Source organism: Heteronotia binoei, chromosome 1, assembly GCF_032191835.1.
Source record: "Heteronotia binoei isolate CCM8104 ecotype False Entrance Well chromosome 1, APGP_CSIRO_Hbin_v1, whole genome shotgun sequence".
Taxonomy (NCBI): Eukaryota; Metazoa; Chordata; class Lepidosauria; order Squamata; family Gekkonidae; genus Heteronotia; species Heteronotia binoei.
Genome location: NC_083223.1, coordinates 63,470,081 through 63,495,176, shown reverse-complemented (window position 1 = coordinate 63,495,176; position 25,096 = coordinate 63,470,081). Strand labels below are relative to the sequence as shown.

At 38.9% G+C, this 25,096-nt stretch overlaps 1 protein-coding gene across 15 annotated transcripts in view; it reads left to right on the top strand.

Annotated features, from left to right (window-relative positions):
* DST (dystonin) overlaps positions 1-25,096 on the top strand; it is a 489,979-nt gene that overhangs the window by 25,544 nt on the left and 439,339 nt on the right. For all 15 annotated transcript variants that reach the window (XM_060235329.1, XM_060235262.1, XM_060235226.1 and 12 more), the window contains exon 3: positions 21,406-21,594. In XM_060235329.1, coding sequence (XP_060091312.1) covers positions 21,406-21,594 — 189 coding nt within the window. The remainder of the gene's footprint in view (positions 1-21,405; positions 21,595-25,096) is intronic.

Genomic DNA, 25,096 nt, shown 5'->3' with positions numbered 1-25,096 from the left:
AGGACAGCCAGGATTGGCCATCTAATTTTTAATGTATACTTGAGGGAAAACGCAGGTTTACTGTCATGCAGTGTGTAGAATTAATGTAAATTCTTGTTGGAATTAGATCCTTATCCAATAAGAGTTAGTCCAGTGACTTGAACCATCGTTGATTTTCTGTCTTTCCTTACACTGGACTCTTCTGCTCTGCCCTAAGCTTCCTTGTCTTTAGTGATATTTATGCTAATTTTTAAACAAATCATTTTGCAAAGATTAGGAGCTGATGTTCAATTGTTGAATTCAGTTCAGCTGCCTAGTATGATCTTTCCTGTGTACTTGGCTCTTTAAATTTGGTTGGGCTAGGAACACTGATATATAACATCCCATGGAAATGAATTCTGAGTTGACCAGCTACATTAGGCTTTCACTGTAAATTGAAGTGGTCTCCTGTCTGTGTATATGTAATAACAGAGTCCAAGTCTCAAAGGAGGAGGTGTGGAGAAAAAAGCTACAGTTCTAAACAGTGCTCTTCTGGGAACCTCTTAACTATCTTGTAATTAGTTAATAGCAGAAGCAGTGTCAATAACAGATTGTTTAAATGGAATACACCTCTAGAAATTTCAGTGAAAAATACATTTGTCTGAACAAACTAAAATTCAGAAATTATAACAGATATAGGATTTGTGTGTTTGTGTGTGTGTGAACTATTTGGGTAAAACTTCAAAAGGACAGATGACTTAAATTGAAACTTGCTGCTGATTTTCAATAAATGTAGGTTCTCCAAAAGCTCTTTATGCCTTTACTAATATTCCTTTAACTATTATTTATTTATTGGGTTTAATTCTGTTATAATTTGCCCTGTTGATTGAGATGGAGTGCAGTCAGATGTACCATTAGTGGCGACACAGCTCCGTCTCGCTGACGGATTAAATGTGTTCATTCAGACATCCACATCTGGCAATCGAGCGTCATCCAGGGTCATCCTGGCTTGCTGCGCCTCAATGCCGCATTAATTTGACAGCGCAGAAAGTCCGGCACTTTTTCAAAAAAGTGGCACAAGATCGGCTTTTTTCTGTTTGGACAGCTCACGCGCGATACTGCCCCTTGGAATGTTTACTGCCCCCCCCCTTTAAAAAAAAAAAAAAGCCCCAGCAGACATGCGCATTGCCAGATCATCTGGGAATCTGAAGTGACGCTTCTGCTTCTCCAATCAACACAGGATCGGAGGGGGAAGTTATCCCACTATTCAGAACATGTAAAAAAAATCTTTTTTTTCAATGTGGAGGATTTCCAGATATCATTGTCACTGCCAATTTCTAGGAAAGTAATTCCTGGCAGTTCCCTGGTTTGAATTGGCAACGTTAATTCTGGAAACTTTCCCCCCTGCCTCTGAAGCAACGTTTGATTTCCCACCTCCAAACAGTTGGGTGCATGTTCAATTGACCCTCCCCTCCCAGAAATCACCATCTGATCATGCATGCTCCAAGAAAAGAGCGTGATAGTATTGGATGTCTGATTGCTCAACAACAGAATGAGTCACATTCTTGGATGCTCGTCTGAACGGCCCTGCATCGAATCAATATTCAGCGTTCAAATTTGAGTGCTACACACCCGCTTTTAATGTGACATGTGATCGCACCCATGGATTGGCTAAATACTCTGGAACAGTCCTTAAGCATATATCAGTGGGCTTCACTGGGACATATTTGCTAGTATTCTAAAAGGAGTAGGGTTTTACAGGGGTGTTGAACTCATTTGTTATGGGGGACAGATCTGACATAAATGAGACCTTATCGGGCCAGGCCATTTGTGTCATAAAATATAATGCCAGGTAGTGGAGATACAAACTTTATAAAGGACTCAGACAAACACAATGAAGCCCACAGATATATGCTTAAGGACTGTTCCAGAGTATTTAGCCAATCCATCTCAAGCTTTTGTTCATAAGTTGCTTCATGTGCTGGTTAGCCGGTGGAGAAACTGAAGGCTTTGCTCTGTTGCTTCTTTCTGACTGAGCAAGCCTGGCAAAGCAAGTGAAGAAGAAGAAGAAGATGATATTGGATTTATATTCCGCCCTCCACTCCAAAGAGTCTCAGAGCGGCTCACAATCTCCTTTGCCTTCCTCCCCCACAACAGACACCCTGTGAGGTGGGTGGGGCTGGAGAGGGCTCTCACAGCAGCTGCCCTTTCAAGGACAAGCTCTGCCAGAGCTATGGCTGACCCAAGGCCATGCCAGCAGATGCAAGTGGAGGAGTGGGGAATCAAACCTGGTTCTCCCAGATAAGAGTCCGCACACTTAACCACTACACCAAACTGGATCCAAAGTGGTGATGGAGAAGGAAGCAGATGACAATGAATTGCTTGTGGGCCTGCTAGGAGCTCTTTGGGGGCCTGATCTGGCCCTTGGGCCACATGTTTGACACCCCCAGTTTAAAATTTCAGCTGTGTATCTTTCCACTGACATAAAAATACTCCTGATTTATGAAAAGTGCACTGTTTATTGTTACACTACCAAATTATCTGTCATTATAGAAGGGTACGGGGTGGAGGTTAGCCATGAGTCCTGTGGATTGTCATTTTCCCATTCATACATATCCGTACACTGCTAGCTGCCCCATTCACTGTCATGCCACTTATCTGCTTGTTATTCTCAAAAGGAAAGTATCCGGTTTGCTATTGATCATGCAAGCTATATGCCATCACTAAGAGTGAATCTAATTTCTAGTAAAAGATTGGGGGAGATTCGTAAATCTGGAAAGCTCTGGGAGGCCCTGAGGCCCTGAGCTAGCAGTGTATGGATACGTATGAATGGGAAAATGGCAATCCACAGGACTATCATAAATTGTTGAGAGAAGTTAGAAGGTTGTTTTTTTTTTAGAACTATTTTGTAATAAGGGCACTGCTTGGAAAAGATTAATTCGCCTGCCACAAACAGGAACATAGAGTTTTAAAACAAACGTTGAAGACGCCTTACTGAACTTGTGGCTGTGAGTGTGCTTACTTTAATAAGAATGGAACATAAAGCAGGGGCCATTCCCAAGGAAACTGTCAAAAAAAAGAGAAGAAATCAAAGAAGGAAAGCCACTATTTCTTTCACCTAGTGGCCTGCCCGGGCCAGGGAATTTACACCCATGCAAGGAGATATGAAATAATTGCAAACTACGTTAATGTTTGCTATAACACGGCTGACAAGTAAAGTAGACAATATTGGTGAACGGATGACAGATTAAACAAGAGCTTTTGGAGAATAGCAGACAGACAGCGGAGACCAATAAAGCCTTAAAAATACTAGAGAGTCAGGTGACGGAGAACATCCAAAAAGTGGAACATCTGGGAAAAGAACAGAGTATAGAAGACTCTAGACTTCTGCAGCTGGAAGTAAATAAAGCTGCCTATATGTTGAGGTTTCAAAATATACCAGAACAGAAAAATGAAGATCTACAGAAAATGTTAAGTGAAGCCTTGGCTGAAATCTTACAGGTGACTCCTCAGAGGATGGAAGAAGAGTTTGATCAAGTTAGATGGGTGCCATCGAGTTATACAAGACAAAATTCACAAGAAAGAAGACTAAAGATGACATCTTGAAACAAGTAAGAGATAGACCTATGGTGATAGCTGGAAATATGGTGAAAATTCTAAGAGAGGTCCCTTGGCCTGTGAGACAAAAGAGAAGAGAATATCAAGCGTTAACAGATTTTTTGAGAGGAAGAGAGATACCCTACATGTGGCTAATGCCAGAGGGCCTCCTTTTTACATACCAGGAGAACAGATATAGGATTAATGCCACTTTCAAAGCTCAGAACTTTTTGGAAAGAATGAAGAAAAAAGAAGGCAAAGAAAAGAAGAAAGAGGAGGAGCAGGAGGAAGAAGGTTCTGGTGAAGAAGACCCAAATGAACCACAGAGATACCATACAAGACAGCATTCTAAAAAAGATAAGAAAGATAATGATAAGCAAAACCCATAATGGCTTCAATCGTTTCAATTAATGTAAATGGACTTAACTCTCCTGCCAAAAGGAGAATGACATTTAGATATTTGGCAAAAATGGAAATGGACATAATTTGTTTGCAAGAAACTCATATCCTCACTAAAAATCAAAACTTTTTGAAAAATAAAAAACTTAGTAATTTATTTACAGCAACAGATACATACAAGAACAAAAGGGGAGTGGCAATTTATATTAAAGATAAATTTAACTCACAACTGCAATTTGCTTCTGAAGATGGAAGAATTTTATTAGTGGAAATTACAGTCAACAACAAGAAAAATTTACTTGCAAATATTTATGCTCCAAATGATCATCAAGAAATTCTTTTTCAAGATTTGCGTTTTAAATTATCAAATTTGGAGTATGTAGAATATTGTTTAATAGGAGATTTCAATGCTGTTTCTGACAGATAACTGGATAAAAAAACACATAAACAGATGAAAAGTAAAGGTCTTCATTTCCCAACAAGTTTTTGGAAATTAGCAGAAGAAATGGATTTGGTGGATGTATGAAGAACAAGATATCCCAGCTCCAAAGGCTTTATTTAATATTCCTCTAGTCATCAAACTTGGTCAAGAATTGGTATGTGCTGCCTTTCTACAAGTTTGATCAAAGACTTAGTGGATACAGAAATTCAAACAAGAGTCATTTCATATCATGACCCTGTAATGATAAAACTAAAATGCCCACAAATGAGAAATTCATGGAAGTTAAATACTTCAATTTTGAAAGATAAAGATTTTCTTAAAGAATCTAAGGTTGAAATGGAATCCTTTTTTAAACAGAATATAACACGAGGTAAAGATGCAAGTAGTTTGGGACACTGTTAAAGCTTTTTATAGGGGCCTTGCAATTAGATACAGCATTAAGAAGAAGAAAGAACTGAAAACTTTTAAAATTTAATGTTACAAACTGGAGAAGCTGAGAAGATTCTTAAAAAACAACCAACAAAATATGAATTTCAAAAAAAGGTGAAAGAAATGCAACACAAATTGAATTTAATTCTTATGGAAGAGGTGGAGATTAAGTTAAGGTATGCTAGACAAAATTTCTTTGAACATGCCAATAAGCCTGGAAGGTGGTTGGCTTATAGAATGAGAAAAGAAAAGGCGAAAAGAATAATTACGATATTGAGAGATGAGAATAATAAAGAGAAAACTCAAAAGCAAGAAATACATCAAATCGTGGAACAGTTTTATAAAAAATTATATGAAGACAAGCAAGTTCATAAAACAGACTTAGAATAATATGTTAAACAAAACAACCTTAGTAAATTTACAGAAGAACAACAAAAAAAATTGATGTTACCAGCCGTGAAAACCTGAAATCTTTGAAAAAAATTTGAATGAGCCAATAACAATAAGGGAACTTGGAGAAGCAATAACATCCCAAAAGAATGGTAAATCTCCAAATCCAGATGGATTACCTGAAGAATTCTACAAAGCTTATGAAGAGTCTTTACTTTTACCATATAAACGCCTGAATGAAAAGATTCAAGAGGAAGGTCAAATTCCAGTTTCATGGCAAGAAGCTACAATATCTTTGATTCTGAAAGAAAATAATGATTTGAAAGATATTAAAAATTATCGTCCAATTTCCCTTTTAAATGTGGATTATAAAATTTTTGCTGCAATATTGGCACAATGTTTGAAGAAAGTTTTACAATCTATAGTACATTATGACCAAGCAGGATTCCTTCCTAAAAGATATTTGAAAGATAATGTCAGAACAGTTTGTAACATTTTAGAATATTATGAGAATCATCCAGAGAAGCAACTGGCTCTAATTTGTTTAGATGCTGAGAAGGCATTCAACAATGTTCATTGGCATTTTATGTTACAGCAATTGAAAGGCATGGAATGTGGTGAAAATTTTTTGAGAGCGGTAGAAGTAATATATTCCTCACAAAATGCTAGGGAGACAGTGAATGGTGAAGTAACAGAAGTAATCAACATTCAAAAAGGTACAAGACAAGGCTGTCCACTGTCTCCTCTACTTTTTATTTTATCCTTAGAGGTATTGAACAATCAACTAAGGGAAGATATAAGTATAAAGGGAGCTGTGATAAAAGATGAACAATATAAACTTAGAGCTTTTGCTGATGACTTAGTTTTTATATTAGAACAACCAATGGACTCAATAGATTGTCTTATAAATAAGATTAAACAATTTGACTATTGGGCAGGGTTAAAGATTAATTATCATAAAACAAAATTTTTGACAAAGAATATGATGGCAGATCAAATTCAGGCCTTCCAGCAAAAATTGGGCTTTTTTGTATGAAAAAAGAATCAAATATTTAGGTGTGGTTATTTCAAACAGATGTAACAATTTAAAAGTAGATAATTATGACAAACTACTTAAAGAAATTAAAAAAGATTTGGAAAAATTGCACGATCTGAACTTATCTTTAATGGGAAGAATAGCCCTAATAAAGATGAATATTTTACCAAGGTTTCCATTTTTGTTTCAAACTATCCCAATATTTTTAAATAGTGGATTTTTTCAAGAACTAAACAAGATGGTTGTTAAATATGTGTGGCAAAGCAAAAAATCTAGAATCAAGCTAAAGACATTGCAGGACTCTAAATTGAGAGCAGGTATGGGCCTGCCAGACTAGCAGTTGTATTATAAAGCATCTGCACTTCTTTGGATAAGAGATTGAATATTGTTGAAAGACAAGAGACAATTGTTGTCAGAAGGACATGATTTGACTATGGGATGGCATGCATATTTGTGGTATCAAAGACTTGAAGGCCACTCTTATTTTAAGAATCACTGGTTTCGGAAATCTTTCTATCATACGTGGTCATGGTTAAAGCCTAAAATCTATCAAAAAATTCCAAGATGGGTTTCATCAGTAGAAACATTTACTCACCCAAATCTTTTAAAATCAAACCAGAACTACAGATATGATGATCTGTTGGGGAAAGATAATCTATTGAAAACCAAAGAAGAATTGGAAAATATGGACATTAAAATGAATTGGTGGCTGAGAATGCAAGTCGAATCCAGATATGCTAAAGACAAGGTGATAGGCTTCATCACAGGACAATACTTATTTGATAAAATTCTTTTGGGCCCACAAGAAAAGTTAATTTCCAAATTATATGCATATCTACTTCAAATGAAGACACAAGATGAAGTTGTAAAGGATTGCATGGTTCAATGGGCAAAAATTTTTGGTTATAATATTACATTAGAACAATGGGAAAGTCTGTGGAAGCTTAATGTTAAACTAACCAGGTCAGTAACCTTTAAAAAAAACCTTTACAAGATGTTTTACAGATGGTACTTGACTCCACAGAAATTGTGTAAGATCTATACCAATATGTATAACAAATGTTGGAAGTGCACTAAACAGATTGGTACTTTTTACCATATGTGGTGGACATGTGAGATGGTGAAAGACTACTGGAAAACGGTGCATGAAATGTTACAGAAGATTATGAAGACACAGATACATTTCAAACCAGAACTTTTTTTATTGAACATATTTCTAGAGGACTATTCTAAAGAGAGGAGACATTTGTTGGGACATTTTAATACAGCAGCTAGGATCCTTCTGGCTCAGAGATGGAAATCTCAGGAAATTCCCACAAAAATGGACTTGGTGGGAAAAGTTTTAGAGACAGAAGAGCTGGACTTTTTATCCCAGTTGATGGTGGGAAATCTAAAGAAGAAGCAAGAAAAAATTGGATGAAACTGTATGTTTGGCTGGATAATCAAGACTTTGTTTTTCTTTTTTCCTGTATTTTATATTATAAAATTTACCTTTATTGGAATTGTCTAATTATTAGATAATAACAAAATATTTATACTATAAAATTTTAAAATGGATCATATACAGCTTAGATAAAATAATATGGGACAATTTATGTAAAGAAAATATCGTGGAATTATCCTTGTATTTTTGGAAAGTATTCTATGTAAAACAAGGCCAGAATGTATTGTGCTTTCATTTCCCCTATCCCTATCCCCCAATCTTTTCTGAAACTAATAAAACTTTTGAAAACTGGATAACCATAGAGTTTCCCCCCAAGTGATAGAGTGTTCCCCTGGTGATGTGCCTGGCCTGATAACATCACTTCCAGGTGACATCATTGCACCAGGCATGTTGTGGCGCACAAGGAGGTTCCCCACCATGAGCCAGGTAGGACCTGGCAACCCTAGGCTAGAGACCTGGCAATCAAATGTTGCCTGGAAATTTATCGCCTTGGCACCAACCGGTTTGCTAAAAATGAACCAATAATGACACATATGAAGCATCCCAAAACCAAGCCATTTTGTTTTTATTTCGTGCACATCACCATTTGCCTAACCCATTTGTAATGAAACATGAATCAGCCATTTTAAGTGTGAATTACAGGTCATCCGTCGATTTGTGCCCATCCCTATTCTGCATAGCCTCCTAGCTCTGAAGGATACATCTGTCACTATTATCTGTTTCTGAAGCAATGAACAGACCTCTTACAGGAAGCTTCCCCCAGAATACTGTATTCCATACAATGGAATACAGTACTACTGGCACTGGATTGGTGCTAGTGCTAGATATGATAAAAATTCTTTGTCATCTTGAAAGGCTGTACTATGTGATATTGTTCCGCAGACAATACCTGCTCACTCCCCAGTGCCAGGACTACATGCTTATGAGGTACACTTCTGAAACCATTTATTTCAGAAACTGTTGTTGAAATAGTTCTCAAACTTTTTGATTGTCATAATTTGCTATTGGGTTGTTTACAAAAAAAAAAAATTCAGAAGTTATTGGGACAGCTGGTGGGTGTGATAGGCTGTAGGATTGTTGGTATGGCCTTGGGACTGCAGGTTAACTTCAGAACAGATTCCAGGCCAGCAACTAAAATGAAACTAGCATTTCTTTCAGAGCACACACAAAACAGCACTATCTGAATGGAAGGCACTGGTTCTGCATGGCTAAATGTGTTTAAACTTCACCTTCTCTGCTGACCTTAAACTTAAACAGACAAGGCTGTCAACAAAGATCATAATTAAAATATGAATTAACTTTGAAGCCAAACATGTCTGTATTTGCTCAGTGCTTGAATGAAGACCACTTGTGATACTCAGTACCTTGAGCTTCCTGAAGGGAAAGTCAGGATTTACACAAAGATTTTAATACTATGACTGGGAATATAACTTGGCTTTAAAACTGCATTTGATTATCTGAAATACTGTCGCTGATACATAGATCATCACAAGACGGGGCCCAGAAAACTCATGGGGGGAGGATCCCATCTCCCCCACTGGTGAGTCATCATATCCAGGCCTCACCTTGGCGCCTGGCTGTGGTGTCAGCGGTGTCTGGGAGCTGCTCCAAGCCCATAGCAGCTCCCAGCATCCGCCACTGCGATGGCAGGGCCAGGAACAGCTCCTCGTGTCTGCCAATGCTGCATTCAAGCCTGGAGTGGGTTCTGATGTATTCTGTGGTGGCAGCCAGGTCTGGAGTAATTCCCAGTGTCCACTGCCAGCCTCCTCTGCCGCCATGGCTGGGCCCAGTGCAGCTGCAAGGTTCTGCCGTAGTGGCTGAGCCCAGTGCAACTACTGTCCTCTGCCACCGCGGCTGGGATTTGCATGGCTGCTGGCCTCCACTGCCATGTGGAGCAACTCCTTCTTGGCTCTGTGACATGCGTGGGCTGCGTGGCTGATGTCCCTAGATTCAACACAAAGTCCTGGACTGTGCAACCACTGCCACTGAACCCAGCATTACTGCCTTGACTGCTGGGGTTAAGTGCGTTTTGTGCTCTTGCACAGAGAATGCTGTTATACTTTTGGGAGGATTTAAGCTCCTGGTGTGTTTTTAATAACATTTTGGATTTATCTGCACACCAAGTCCTCCAAGTGTGCAGAAACATCTGTTTAGCCTTTGTGCGGCTCTGATCCACGGATTCAGCTATCGACAGATGGTGGCCGTGGGTTGCTAATAGCAGGGCTTTTTTTGTAGAAAAGGCCCAGCAGGAACTCATTAGTATGCGAGGCCACACCGCTGACATCACCATCATTTGCATACTAGGCCACACCTCTGACATCACCAAAAGTGCTGTAATGTCTTTTTTTGAGGTGGTCACCACACCTCAAAAAAGATATTCTAGCATTGGAAAAAGTCCAGAAATATATAGCCATATATATAGCCATAAATATATAGCCATCCCAGAAAAAATTCAAATTCCAACACACTACACGATCACAGGAGCCAGCATGGTGTAATGCTTGAAAAAAGAAAGAAAGAGAAATAAAGCAAATAGACAGAGAAGACTGATAGATAGAGAGAGAGAGAGAAAGAAAGACTGAAAGACTGATAGAGAGAGAGAAAATACTGTCTGATTGACGGGGGGAAACAAAAGCAAATAGAAAGGAAAAAGAAAGACTGACAGGAAGAAAGAAGTAATGAATGAATGAAAGGGAGAGAGGGGAGACAGTGGGAAAGACAGAAAGACTAACAGAGAGAGAGAGAAGAAAGAAAGAAAGAAAGAAAGAAAGAAAGAAAGAAAGAAAGAAAGAAAGAAAGAAAGAAAGAAAGAAAGAAAGAAAATACTGTCTGATTGACAGAGGGGAGGAATAAAAGCAAATAGAAAGGAAAAAGAAAGACTGACAAGAAGAAAAAAATAATGAATGAATGAAAGGGAGAGAGGGAAGAAAGAAAGAAAGAGAAAGAAAGAAAGAAAGAAAGAAAGAAAGAAAGAAAGAAAGAAAGAAAGAAAGAAAGAAAGAAAGAAAGAAAGAAAAGAAAATACTGTCTGATTGATAGAGAGAGGAGGGGGGGAATAAAAGCAAATAGAAAGGAAAAAGAAAGGAAGAAAAAAGAAAGATGAAATAGGAAGAAAGGAAAAGGAAGGGAAGGAGTGAAAGAAAGGAGGGAAAAAAGGAAGAAAGAAAGAGAAAAGAATGGAAAAGAAATAAACAGAAAGAAAGGGAATGGGAGCAACTCACTGGTAAAACTGCTGACTCTCAGCAAGCACGACTAGCCTTTCTGAATCCCGTCGGACACCCGGAGGCTCTCGCGCACGTGGCTGGCCTCTGCAGACCCCGCTGAACACCTGCAACCCCATTTCCAGGTGCACACACACACACACACAAAATACAAAAATGCCAAGAAAAGAAATATAAATGATATGAACAGGTAACTTGTGCTCTTCATCATATTATAATTAAATAACCCTCAGCTTTGTCTAAAGAGTTAAAAGACTGAGGAAGCCAGTATAGTGTAGTCATTAGAGTGCTGGACTAAGTATACCAGGATTCTTATCGCCCCCTTGCCATAAAACTTACTGGGTGACCTTGGGAAAGTTGCTGTCAGCCTCGTATGCTTGTTGTAAGGTCACAATAGAACAGGGGTCCCTGTGGGTGCCTTGAAACCTGCTGACAACTTTTTTGGCACCTGCCAGTTGTTTTTATGAAGTGGGTGGATCCAGGTAGGGCTTTTGCCTAGCAAGATTTTTGATTACCTATTGAAGCATTTGAATAGCTGTGCAGATTATTTTAGTTTATGATATTTTAGTATTTTTATGTGCACATGTGTGCATGTGTGTGCGCATGCAAATGTGCACACCTGGAAGTCATAGTGACCTCTGGTGACTGACCCCTACTGGGGGCATGGAGGATATTCAGAGAGGAGGTCTACCTATATCTCCTGCATTGGTATTCCAAGGAAGTCTCCCATCCAAGTACTTGCCAGTTGACCCCAGTTACCTTCTGAGATCTGATGCTGTGCAGATTTTTTTAAAATGTTGCTTTGGCAGTAGCAGCTACCCCAGCACAAGGATCTGCATTGTTACTCAAGTTAAGCTGTGGCAATAATTTTGTGGCTGTCTCTGCATCCTGTGGCAGCCATTTTGTTGCTGTACCCACCATACCGTGTCAGAATTACAAATGTGCTTGCAGGTTCAAAAAAGTTGGGGACCCCTGAAATAGAAGGGAAGAGGAAGGGAGATGGGATAAAAAACACACTGAATAAATGGTACAATTATACTACAGAAAAGGAAGTGGATATATGTATCCAGTTGTCCACAGCTAAATGGTATAGCTTATGCTTCAGATATTTAAGTACCTAAAATTCAGTCCCAAAAATTGTTGATTAGAGCCAGAAAGACTTATGTTGGTGACCAGGGCTTTTTTTGAGCAGGAATGCACAGGAACAAAGTTCCAGCTGGCTTGGCTTCAAGGGGTGTGGCCTAATATGCAAACAAGTTCCTGTCCAATTTTTTGTATAAAAAAGCCCAGTGTGAAACAATTGTGAGGTCAGGGGTGTGGCCTAATATGCAAAGGAGTTCCTGCTGGGTTTTTTCCACAAAAAAAGCCCTGTGTGTGACAATAGAAAAGAAATCTGTTAGAATTGATAACATTGGGTGAGAAGTATTCATCATCTGTATCAGTATAAGGCACTTCACAGCCTGGCTGCTTTTATTGCCACAGCAGCATGGTTGTTACTGTGAGAAAACTGACTGTGGTTAAAAAAAATATTCTTCAAATAATTTATAGGGTTGCTAATCCCCAGTTGGGCAAAAAAATCAAAGGTACATAACCCACCGTGAAAATGATGCTCTTAGCAATTTCTTTTAAGTATTAGGCCAAACAGCCAGCATGTTTAAATGAACACCTAAGAGGATCATTGCAGCTTGAAGAAGCTCATGCGAAACAAGGGTTCAGTACGACCTTATCCTTGGAAATTTGGTTTATTGGCTGCATCTTTGGATAGACATTAAACATCTGGAGTACTACACCAGGATTTCATGGAATGAGATGGGAAGTTATACCATAGAATGAAAAGAAGGGCTCTTGGTGCTAATGCTTCCTTTTTCATTAAGGACTAAAAGTTATGGTTGTTTTGTAATTTATGATGGTGGAATTTATATGAGTAGGTTTATCTTTGTTGACTTTGTATAAGTCAATAATAGAAGCTGGTTTTCACGGTGGGTTATGTACCTTTGATTTTTTGTCCTTTTCCCGTGTTACTCTCTGTGTGTTGTATAATGCTCAGTTGGGGGCAGCGGATCCCCTGGTTTGAAGCCCCCCCCCCATTTCAGGATTATCAGAAAGTGGAGGAGGGAAGGAAAGGTCCAGTGGGCACTCCATTATACCAGTTCCCATAGGGTATAATGGAGAATTGATCTGCGGGTAACTGGGGTTTGGGGGGGGTCTGTTTTTGAGGTAGAGGCATGAAATTTTCAGCATAGCATCTGAAGCTTCTCAAAAACATCCTCAAGTTTCAAAACGATTAGACTAGGAGGTCGAGTTCTGTGAACCCCAAAAGAAGGTGCCTACATCCTCCATCCTGAGCCCATTCTTGGGAAGGGTGGATTATAAATCAAAATTTATTTATTTATTAATTCCCAGTGGAAGGAAGGCATTTAAAAGGAATGTGGTCCCTTTAAATATGACAGCCAGAACTCCCTTTGGAGTTCAATTGTGCTTGTTACAACCATGTTTCTGGCTCCACCCCCAAAGTCCCCAGATATTTCATGAGTCGGACCTGGCAACTCTAGGTGTAGTGGTTAGAGTGTTGGGCTAGGACTGGACAAACCTTGGTGTCAATCCCTGTTTGTTTAGTGGGTGACCTTGGGCTAATCAGCCTAAAATGGAGGAACACCTGCCTAATCTTTCTGGAGAAGCAATGGACTAACATTTAATAGTTATAGTATAGTAAAGTGATTCAGGATGTACTATAAGAAAACTGACTGGACAAGCAGAGGACGCACAAGGGGGATATCTCATTTTCTTCTCCTAAGCTACTTTCACTTTCCCTTCACTGAAAGTCCCCATAGCCTCTCCTCTTTACATACCTCCTTCCTTCTCACCAGCCAACCTACCTTTATCTGTCCCCTGTCTTCAACTTTCCCTCCTTCCCTCCCCCCAGTAGCTTTTCTCTATTTTGAGGCCCTCCCCCTGCTTCACCCTAGATCCTGGCTCATTTGTACAGTGGGGAAGCTGCAAGGACTTGTGAGAAGCACTTTACTTTCCCCTGTATCCCCTCCCCACACTATTTCTTTTTTTCTCTTCCTGGCGGCTTCCTTATCCTCACATTTGAAGACCCCCAGGAGGGGGCAGGGACAGGGGCAGCCTAGGGTGGCAAAACCCACAGCACCTTTCAGGCCAGTATGTGGCAATAGCTGTCTCCTACAGATATCAGTTAAGAGCTTTGTCTGCCTTAATGGAATCGACACAAAAGTGACCTTGCTCCAATGAATTTCTCTTTCTCCTCTCACTGAGCAGGTCAGACTTGGTCAAAGAAGCTTTTCTTGAAGTCACCAGGAGTTTCTTCCTGAAGTTTTTCTGGTACTTAATTCTTCCAAATCTCTGTTCCCTGTGTGGTGGTGGGGGAGTCTTGACCATCCCATTGTCTCTTGCTAGATCCATTAGCATTTCTAAACAGGTGGTTGAAGTGAGTCTGAAAAGTAGTTGAATGAACTTTTCCCCTCTCCTGGTCAGAGAGACAACTTTTAAAAACTCACTCTGAAGGTTTTGCTCAGTTCAAACTTCCCTGCCAAAATGCATTTCTTCACACCTTGCAATACTGTTATGGTTGCCTAGCAGTGGCCACTGAGGGCATCTGTTCCTTAAAGCTACAGGCACTTTGTTACCCAAATTGCTATATACATGAAGGTCCTGTAACCTGCAAAGGTATCCCCTTGCTTACATGGAGTAAACACTTGTATTATGGAGTATTTAATATATATATACACACACTCACTATATACTATACACACACACGTATACCAGAGTCCAAATTCAGACCAACACCCAAAAGAATGAGGAAGAATAAGCTTTCTTAAACCGAAAAAGGATTTTATTTAACTAACAGACCCTCCCTCCTAAAGTCAGTTGAGCAATAAAATGGAGGCATACAAAAAGGAAAAATGCAAGGCTAAAATACAAATGCGATTCCCCAAACTTTCCCCCACTAAACTGTCTAACTGGGAAAAATTGTAAAGGGGAAACAAATCATACAAGCTTGGTCTCAGAGATAAGGGGTGTGTGTTCCTCTGCTGTGCTAAGGTATCTTTGGGAACTAAAGTTGATGGAGCAGGAAGAAAGTGCCACAAGTCAAATTTGTGGAGTGATAGAAGGAACAGAAAGCCAACCATGAAGCTGGGGTGACTGGATGAATCGAATCCAGCTACAAAAACTAGGGTTGAGAGGTAACTGCATACCTTTTTGCCAAGAATGAGGAGAGCAGTGGTCTTTGGTACTGGAATGTGGGATTGATGAAAACACAATCTGGAAATTAGCTAGTTTGAAAAGCTGGTATTTCTTTTTGTCCTTTGCACTGAAAGTATCAAAAGGAGAGTCTTCCCCTTTTACACTGAAAGTATCAAAAGTATCCCCTAGGGATATCCCCTTGAGACTGAAAAGTTTGGTAAGTATCTATGGCTGGGCATTTGACATGATGGGGAAGGACAACAGCCTTCCTGTCCAGTGGTTAAGATATGGGGGAAATTGCTAAAACCAGTCAATTGCTTATTGTTTTGGAGATCTGGGTTGTTCATTAAGTTCAAATTATCAGGGAGGAGGCTCAGAGGTCCTTGGGGGAAACAGTCCTTCAATTGACTCCCTCTTAGTATGTATCTGCCCTATATTCCTTTTTTTGTTAGCATGACTCATTGCTGCTTAGAATTAGTTTAATATAGATGCCATCTATCATTTCTAAACCTGTGCTGAGATGTATACATGTACAATTGAGTATCAAATGTTACAAAAACAAGGGTCCCCTTGCAGTGAGGGTCTTGGGGACATCAACTCCTTTTATCATTTTGAAGGGTTTTGACTTTACCCTTTTTTTAAGATTTCAGATTTTTCTGCAACCCAGAGGCTTTTCTCAGGTTTGTAGGAAGATCTGTTTTGCCTGTCCACGTCCTCAGTCTCTGGATTTAAGTATCCACAGATTGGGCCACCTTGAGAATTAAATATATTGATTTATGATGGGTTTCAGAACAATTCCCAGAAGTTTTAATGGGTTAACAAAACAAGGTAGCTTTGGGTTGGAAGTAGAAAATTAAATTGAAAATGTATTTGGAAGCCCTCAGCAGATTTATTAATGTCAATCTGCTAATCTCCTCCTGAAGTAATTACTCTAAGAATATGTAATCTTTAAATTATTCTGCCCTTAATATTTAAGAGACATTCATTCTGATGTAAGAGGCATAAGATTCTTCCATGGCAGATAAATCACGCTCCTCTTTGTGAAATATGAGGTCATAAGGATATGCTTTCTCTTGTTGAACTGTACCACTTTGACATCTGTCACTGACTGTGCAATCATAAATCAGAATTATATCCTTTTAAGTCCATAGAAAGTCAATGGATTTAGAAAGGTGTAACACTGTTTAGGATTGCACTGTGTGTTATGTAAAGAGATGCCAGTAATCATCTGAAGTCTGGCAACTTGTCCATCAAGAATCGGGTTTTAGCCCAATTTTATGCGCACATCATTTCTGAAAGGGGGGGGGGCTGGAACAGCCATTGGCTTTATGGTTATAATGGAAATATACTGCCATCTGGCTCTATGATAATCTCATACTTCAAACACTGAAGGGTTTGTGGCATTTTCCAAAACAGAGCCAGAAGCATGAAAGTTTAATTTTGTTTTCATATAAATAGCAGATGGAAACTCTAAAGATAGCAGAAAATTTAGAAAGCATTTTAACTTGGATTTTAGGACAGTATTATTTTATTATTTAATTGTGGAACCCACTTATAAGATGTAATGCTGAAGCTACCATATACTGAATCAGACGCTTGGTCCATCAAGGTCAGTATTGTCTTCTGCGGCTGTCTGGGGTCTCAGGCAGATGTCTTTGACATCACCTCCTGTCTGGTCCTTTTAACTGGAGACACCAGGGATTGAACCTGGGATCTTCTGCATGTCAGACAGATGCTCTCCTGCTGAGCTATAGCTCCTCCTCCTTTGTGTTCTTTGTGTTGAAAAGTAAAAACCTCCATAGAACAGAATCTGAGCAGCTATTTAGGTAGAGGGACTTTAATAGTCCAGTAACCTTTTTTTTAAAACTGACCAAAAAAAGAGCCTAAAACCAGCCTGGGCTCACAGAGCTAATTTCATGGCTTTACTTTTTATGTGATTTTGAAAATTCTTATTCCTCCAGCGTCTGAAAAATACCTATAATCAAATAACTGTAATCAAAATAACATCAGAATGCAAAAGCAATATTTCAAGTATAGAGCCAATATTTCAAGTATAGAAGTTGCAGATGCATAGATTATAGCTGAACATTAGGAGAAACTTCATAATGGCGAGAGCAGTTTGATGAAGGAAGCAATTGCTTAGGGAATTAGTGCATTGTCCCTTACTAGAGATACACACAGGCAGAATGTCTGTTGGGCATGTTCTAACTTTGGATTTCCTGCATTGATTTGAGGTTGGAGTAAATGGCCTGTAAAGACCCTTCCAGCTCTGTGATCCTAAGTTCTGCATTATGCTCAGTTGAATCTGACATCACACATTCCTTACCATTTAAGACTGTGATCTAAAGAGGTTTGTGCTTAGAGAAAATCTACCAGACTGCCAAAACTTCCTTTGAAATTATCTACTGTCATAGAAGCAAGTCAATGTAACAGGGAAATAACAAGGCACACACTTACTGATTGAAAATGAGGTATTTTACTATTTGGCACCAATAGCAAGGTTCATTTGAGCATCAAGGCTCCCAAAAATAATGAACCCTGGACACTTCTCAAACATCAGCTTTAAGCAAAAGCAAGCCTGCAGCCTGGCCCCTTACACGTTATCTGATTCACTTCCCCCCTCCCCTTTCTCCCTGGTAATTTCCCAGTATGTCTGCTTATCTTTTCAACAAGGAGTTTCCTTATAGGAGTGTCTGCCACCAATACACATCTGTGACCCACACCCACTGAAGGCCTGCCTGGGTTCTTATGACATTGCAACTTCTTCAATATTACATCAGACACCCTTTTTGCTTTTTAAACACAAGAGTATATTTTCATTTATTATTTTATAGGGGTATTCATTAATTATTCAGGGGTCTCCCCTTCATCAACTCCATTTTAAAAAAGCAGCTTTTCTCTTTGAAAGCCAGAATAGCAGGAACATCAAGGAATGCTCTGCTCATAAAGGCTGTTATTCCAGGAATATCTATATAACGTGTGGATATTTGCCTGTGATGCTTAAAAATGTCAGCTTTTCCCACTGACTATAGTGCTTTCAAAGGTGACTGGCATACTGACTTGCCAAGTATGCTGAACTGTGCACTATGCCAGTCCTTGTGCTGATCACTGCTGGACAAAGGTTGCAATCTTAAGGATGCTTTCTTGGTTGTAGACCACATTGAAAATCCTGGGACTTAGGGTTTCTTAGTATTGCTCCTCAACTAGATCAGCACTCTCAGTCAGGTGGACAGCACCTATCTTGCAAAACTGATACTTCTGTAACTGGCTTCCAGTTTTGCTTCTGGGTTTATGGCTGCCATCTTCAGGAAAGCTGACATCTGGAGCTGAACTAGATGCATCCCCTGGACACTGTTATATATCTCTATTGTGTTGATTGTAGGCACTGAGTATGAATAACTGTGTGTAGGATTCCAGTATAAACTATTACTAATCTTAATTCTGCCTCTCTAACTGCATGAAGCTGTGGTACCTTTTAAGGTTATGCAGTGTGAGCAGCCTCTGGTGCTAGCTAAGTGGGGCAGGGCATTGCTTTTTCTAACTATATCAACCCTGAACCCTGCAGTTCTCAAACTATAGCAACTTGAGGACTACCATTTTTTATTTTACAAACTTTCACAGACCCCTCCCCCAGGCCCTCCTCATATACCAGCACATACAACATGCCAGATAGTTTGTTTTCACAGTGTGCACAGAAGACTAAGCATGCCTTGTGGGAATAGAAAGACCCTTATCAACTACTACTTAAACACAAATTTCAGGAAATGGCTGTATTTTCTACACACAGGTCTCTGAAGGTAGCTGATTTGGTAGAAACAGAATTTGAAATGCCCTGATCCAAATTTGAATCCATTTCTGCACTTGATTGTAAAGGATTTCACACCAGGCTTGGAAAAATGTTCAGAAGTTTTAAAAAAGATCAGGATCACATACAACCTGAGCTTTCAATGTTCAGCTGAAATCTGTTATAGGCTACTATTGTCTATATATACAGCATAGACACACTCTCTTTCTCTGGTAATAGCTTTTGCAGTGGAAATGAGAGTGGACATCAACTTGATTTTGTTATGGAAGACACTACAGTGGTGGTACCTGTACTTTCTTGGTAGCACTCAACCAGAGTTTCCAGTCATCAACTGGTATGTTTTCTGTGTAGTATTCTGAGGTCAGATAGAAAAAACTTTGTGAGCTACATTTTTATGTTACTCAGATAGGTATGAGAAGGCTTTGCTATGGTTTTGATATATATATTAAATATTTATTGTATTTATATTATTGTTATCCCCTTGAATCCTTAGATGCTCAGGAGAAATAAGTAAGGATTGTGGTCCCATTAAAGTGCTCTTATGGATTCACTGGAGTCTGCAGTTTGAGAAAGGCTCCCTGGACAATTCTTGTAAATCACCAATACAAGTTACGAAGAAAGCCATTAAAATATGTAACCCTTTTGTTAGTGCTATAGATAACAAATCATATCTTATGCCCTTTTGTTGCTGTTGTAGAGTATTCCTGTACATCTGTAGTAAAGAACTTAGTTAAGGTGCAATCTGAAAAAATCAATATATTGATTTTGTTTAAGATTGTACTTTGTCTACAATTTGGTTTATATTATTCATGGACTGGAGCTGTCATATTTTATTCAGGCAGAGTGCTTGTAAATATCACAAGCATTTAGCTGCCTGAAGAAAACTGCATTAAGATGTTCCCCAACATTGACATTTCATCCTGCTGCATGCTTGTCATCTGAAATCAGGGCCCATTTTTGTGTACAACGTCATAATCCTCTCCAGTTGTGAAGTCATAAGTAGAAGATTATGACTTCCAGTGAGGAGTAAGTGCCAGTATTAGAAACAGATGAAGTCTTAAAGAAACAGAGATCTTGCTTCTTGGAATATTTTATGTACTTAAAACCCAGGAAAGGCTGCCTCTGAATATTTCCAAGGTTACAGATCAGCATAGTGCTATATTATTTGTTTTGCATACCAGGCATCCATGAAATGTCTTAAAGAAATTAGTCAATTGTTAACCTAGAAGCAAGCTGGAGGTGAAATTATTCAGCAAGATTCATCTGTACACTTAAATCCCTCTTTGGCTTGCATCTCTAAGCACGTTGATTGCTGCTTAACTTCTCACAGATTTTTCTATTACATAAACAAGCATGCTTAAAATAGTTTATTTAGCATGGAATTATTGAGCTGAATATTCAGCATTTATTAGAAGCCATTTTGTTTGTTTCATTTCTACATGGAATTTTAAAATAAAATAATACTGCATGTCATTTGTATTGATTAAAAAAAATCAGCCTTTAGTTGTTTTGCTTCAACAATATTTGCTGTCTCACTGCGAACACCCCCATTTGTCTGGCTCAGAACAATAGTATTCTATAAATAAATGTTTGAACAGAAAATGATAATCCCCGATGTATTACAGAAAAAATGTATGTTTGACTAGTTATTACAATTTTGGTTATGTTCTACTGAATGCTGGAAATTGATTTTTTTTGGGGGGGGGGGGCGGAATTAAACACATGGGGTACAATCCAGCCAAAATAAAGTACCTTGAATTAATTTCAGTGGGACAGTTAAGTATATTTATAAGACTATTCCACTGAAACAAATGGACTTCAGAATTTTGATTGGATTAAGCCCATGTGGTAATATATACCATTCAAGCAATGGGGCATAAAACATTATTCATCTTGGCTTCAAAAACCCTTGAAAGAAAAGTTTATTGGTTGAATGGGGACCTGTCAGGATTTCTAGTAATAGTATTCCACCCTACCTCCACCCCTCACCCCCACTGAGTATGTTGTTATTAACTTTAGGTAAAACAAAATAAATGCAATAAATTACTACATTCAGGGTTTTTTTCTGAGAGAAAATATACAACTGGTAGAAAATTAAGATTCAAAATATGATACATGACTTTTTTTTTTTTTTTTAAATTAGGTACAGGATGACTGTATGGAATTGCGTTTAGGATGTTTGACAAGGGCGAGGTCTGGAAGACATAGGTTCAGATCCTTACCCCCCTGTCGTGAAGCCTGCTGAATAACCTTGGGCCAGACACTTTCTCTTAGCCTAGCCTGCCTCACAGGGATGTTGTGAGGATAAAATGCAAGAGGGGAGAATGATGTATATTGCCCTGAGTGCCTTGGATAAAGGCTGAAATAAAAATGTATTAAATAAGCAATTAGTTCTACCCCATAATATTTCTGCTATATTGTAGAATAATGAGAACCATCAGACACTATATAATTTCTTTTAATCTTTTTTTAAAACAGGGTTTTAGACCTAGCCCGCGTCACATTAGAAGACGTGTAATACCTCGCCTTGAAGAAACACAGCCTCTAGTGGAAACACGTCAGCTGAGTGATCAAGAATCATCTGTCAAAAAAAGAAAAATCAAGAAGAGTAGCAGAGTTCAACCAGAATTCTATCACTCTGTTCAAGTCACGCCAACTCGAAAGCCTGTAAGTGTTCTTTCCACTCTTGTTACAGTGATTTATAATGATATTATATAGATCACTTGAGGCTGCCTTATACTGTATCAGACCATTGGTCCATTAAGGTCAGTACTATCTAGTCAGACTGGCAACAGCTGTCCAGAGTCTCAGAACTCTTTTACATCACCATTACATCATCTTAACTCACCTTTAAAAAAATAAACCCAGACCTGGAGATGCTGGGTAGATGCGAACATCTGCATGCAAAACAGGTGTTCTACCACTCTGCTATACCCCCTACTTGGCCTACATGCTTGCTAAGGCTCTGGATGGCTTTTTTTCTTTTGAGGCAATATCTTGAGAAACATCAATACATTTCTTTCCCAAAGCATTCATTCCTTTTTCAGTTTTTCCCCCATCTATGTCAGTTAATAATGCATACAACATTTTCAGCCCCATCGTTTTTCAGAGTCTTTTAGTAGGAAGTAGCACACAAGATCTCACAAAAAGTAATAAATATACCCAGGAGCACCTGTGCCATTTATTTATTTATTTATTTACAAAATTTATATCCCAACTTTTTGCTCTTATTAAGGCCACCAAGACAGCTAACAGTTTCAAAACATATGCAATAAAACACATCTTAAAAACCATTAAAACCAACCAAAACACATAATTTAAACAATTATAATCAAGTTAAAATATGCATACACTGATACAAATTGGTGCTTGGTTCACACTTGGATTATTGGCAGCTATTCGCATCTAGCGTTTCCCTTTGTGATAAACATCTCTAAGAAGCCTTTTTGCCCCATAATATTCTTTTCCACCCACTCTTTCACATACTGGTTATTTTAGTATATCATCTACTTTTCTGATATACCCCTTAAGGATTTCATTATCTTTTAAAATTTGGTTTCTGTATGTCATTTAACTGTGAAGCCCTGGGTTACAAATCCGTAATCTAAGATCTATCTCCCTACCGTCAGGACTGGCCCTGCCACTAGTCGAACTAGGTGATTGCCTAGGGTGCCAGCCTTCTAGGGTCACTGAATTGGGTGCCCCCCCCCCACGTGACTCAGTGACATTATCAGTACGGGGGGGGGCACCAGAAGCTAGCCTTGCCTAGGATGCTAGACAGCCTAAGGCTGGCCCTGCCCACAGTGCTATTAATGACGTACCTAACTGGACAGAAAGAAAGTGGGACAAAAGATCTTGATCTTTTATTCAGTTCGCCGATATTTTCAACAGAAATAATTCCACACAAAGCACTGTGATATTGAAAGCAATTTACAACCCTCTTACTTCCACACGTCTTTCCTTGTGTACAATGGGACTCCTTTCAGTTTGTGGCAATACTGTGGTAATATGTGATTTTAAAGATCATTTGTATTTAAGTTCTTTAAAAGACTGTTTAAGGAAGGGAGCTTGAGAAACTTGATTCCACAATAACTGCTTAATCCAAAAGAGCTTTGTGTTGACTGGCTGCAAACTAACTTCTCAGCCAGGACTGGGTTTAATGCAAAATGCAGCATTCACAATACAATCCTAGCCAAAGTTAAACCCTTCTAAGTTCATTTAAGTAAATGGTCTTAGAAAATTGTGGCTCTGTTTAGGATTGCAATGAGAAAGACCTCTCTCTCTCTCTCTCTCTCTCTCTCTGCACTCTTATAAACATTAAAAATAATTTGTTGGGAAGCATAGAATAAGCAGTGTCAGGTGGTGCACCTTCATGTGAGATACTGTGTGCAATTCTAGTTGCTGTATCTCAAAAAGCATGTTGCATTACTGGGGAAAGTATTGAGGTGGGCAACCAAGATGTTTGAGGGTTGGCGTAGCTTTCCTATAAGGAAAGGCTGAGGAATGTGTTAGTTTTCAATGTAGAAAAAGACAGCCAAGGGGAGACATGATGAAAGATTTATAAAATAATGCACAGGATAGAGAAAGCGGATAGAGGAAGCTTTTTCTGCCCCTCATGATACTAGAATTCAGGGACACCCAATGAAATAGTTGGGAAAGGAAATCATTTTTTTAATCAATGTAATTAAACTGGAATTCATCACCAGGGAAGATAGTGAAGGCCACAAGCATAGATAGCTTTAAAAAGGGATTAGACAGGTCTGTCAGTGGCTACTAACCACGGTGACTGAATGGAGTCTCCATATACAGAGGCAGCAAAATTCTGAATACATGTCTGGGAGACATCAGCAGAGGAGGGCCTCGGCCTCTATGCTCTTGTTTGTCCTCCATGTTAATTAGTTGGCTGCTGTATGAAACAGGATGCTCGACTAGAAAGACCAGTGGTCTTTCGATTAGGAAGATCTTTCGACTAGAAAGATCCAGCAGGCTCTTCTTACAGTCTTAAATAGGATGTTTATAATTTAATTTTAGGGGAAATACTGTCTTCCATTGTATAATATTTATTTTAATAACGTAATTTTTATTATTGATATTTTATTTTTGTATTTAACAGTGAAAAGCTTGCTAGTTTACAGTTAATAACTATATAGTTATTTCAGCTTAAAATCTATACAGATAATTTGTAAAAATCTTGCTGCTAATGCCTTTGGGGACAAAAAGGTACTTTTGCAGACTTCTGAAGGAATTTTTAGTAAGACCTCTTTACTAAATAAACGTCCAAAATATCGGTAACATTTTAGCAGGAGTGGAAACTACATGACTATTAAGTAGAACCAGTAGTACTTGCAAAATGAGAAATTATACCGTCTCAGAAAATGAAGAAGACTGCAGATTTATACCACGCCCTTCTCTCTGAATCAGAAACTCAAAGTGGCTTACAATTTCCTATATCTTCTCCCCCCACAACAGACACCCTTTGAAGTGGGTGGGGCTGAGAAGGCTCTCACAGCAGCTGCCCTTTCAATGACAACTCCCGCGATAGCTATGGCTAACTCAAGGCCATTCCAGCAGCTGTAAATGGAGGAGTGGGGAATCAAACCTGGTTCTCCCAGAGTCTACACACTTAACCACTGCACCAAAATGGAAATCCGAGACCAACTAGATGCTGCTTGTGAAGAAATATCTGTTCTCCTGGAAGGTTGGCAAAGAGCAGTGTCTTCACTTTGCATGTTATCAACTTTTTTTCTTTAAGCAGAAGAGGGAGTTGATTCTCTTGTATCTCAGCCCACCATCACACAAATGCTAATGGGCCTAGACAAAAAGGATGGCCAAGCTTCCCTCTTCTCCCCCCACCCTCACCTTTCTACAGACAGAGAACAGTAGTAAAAAAGGAGAGTAGTTAATATATCTCTTTACTCATTTTTTTTATCTATAATGACAGCCATAAACCTTGCCACTTGGAAACTAATATATTTATCTCTATCTGACAATAGGAATACTAATTTTTCTTGGTCTGACCTTCCAAGAAGGTGAGATAAAATGGTACACAAAAACCTATTTCGTTCTGCCTCATGTTTTACATAATAAAATATGACATGAGATAGATCTTCAATAGACATTTGCTCACAGGGGCAAACTCTTTTCTCATAAGGTATCCACTTAAAATGAC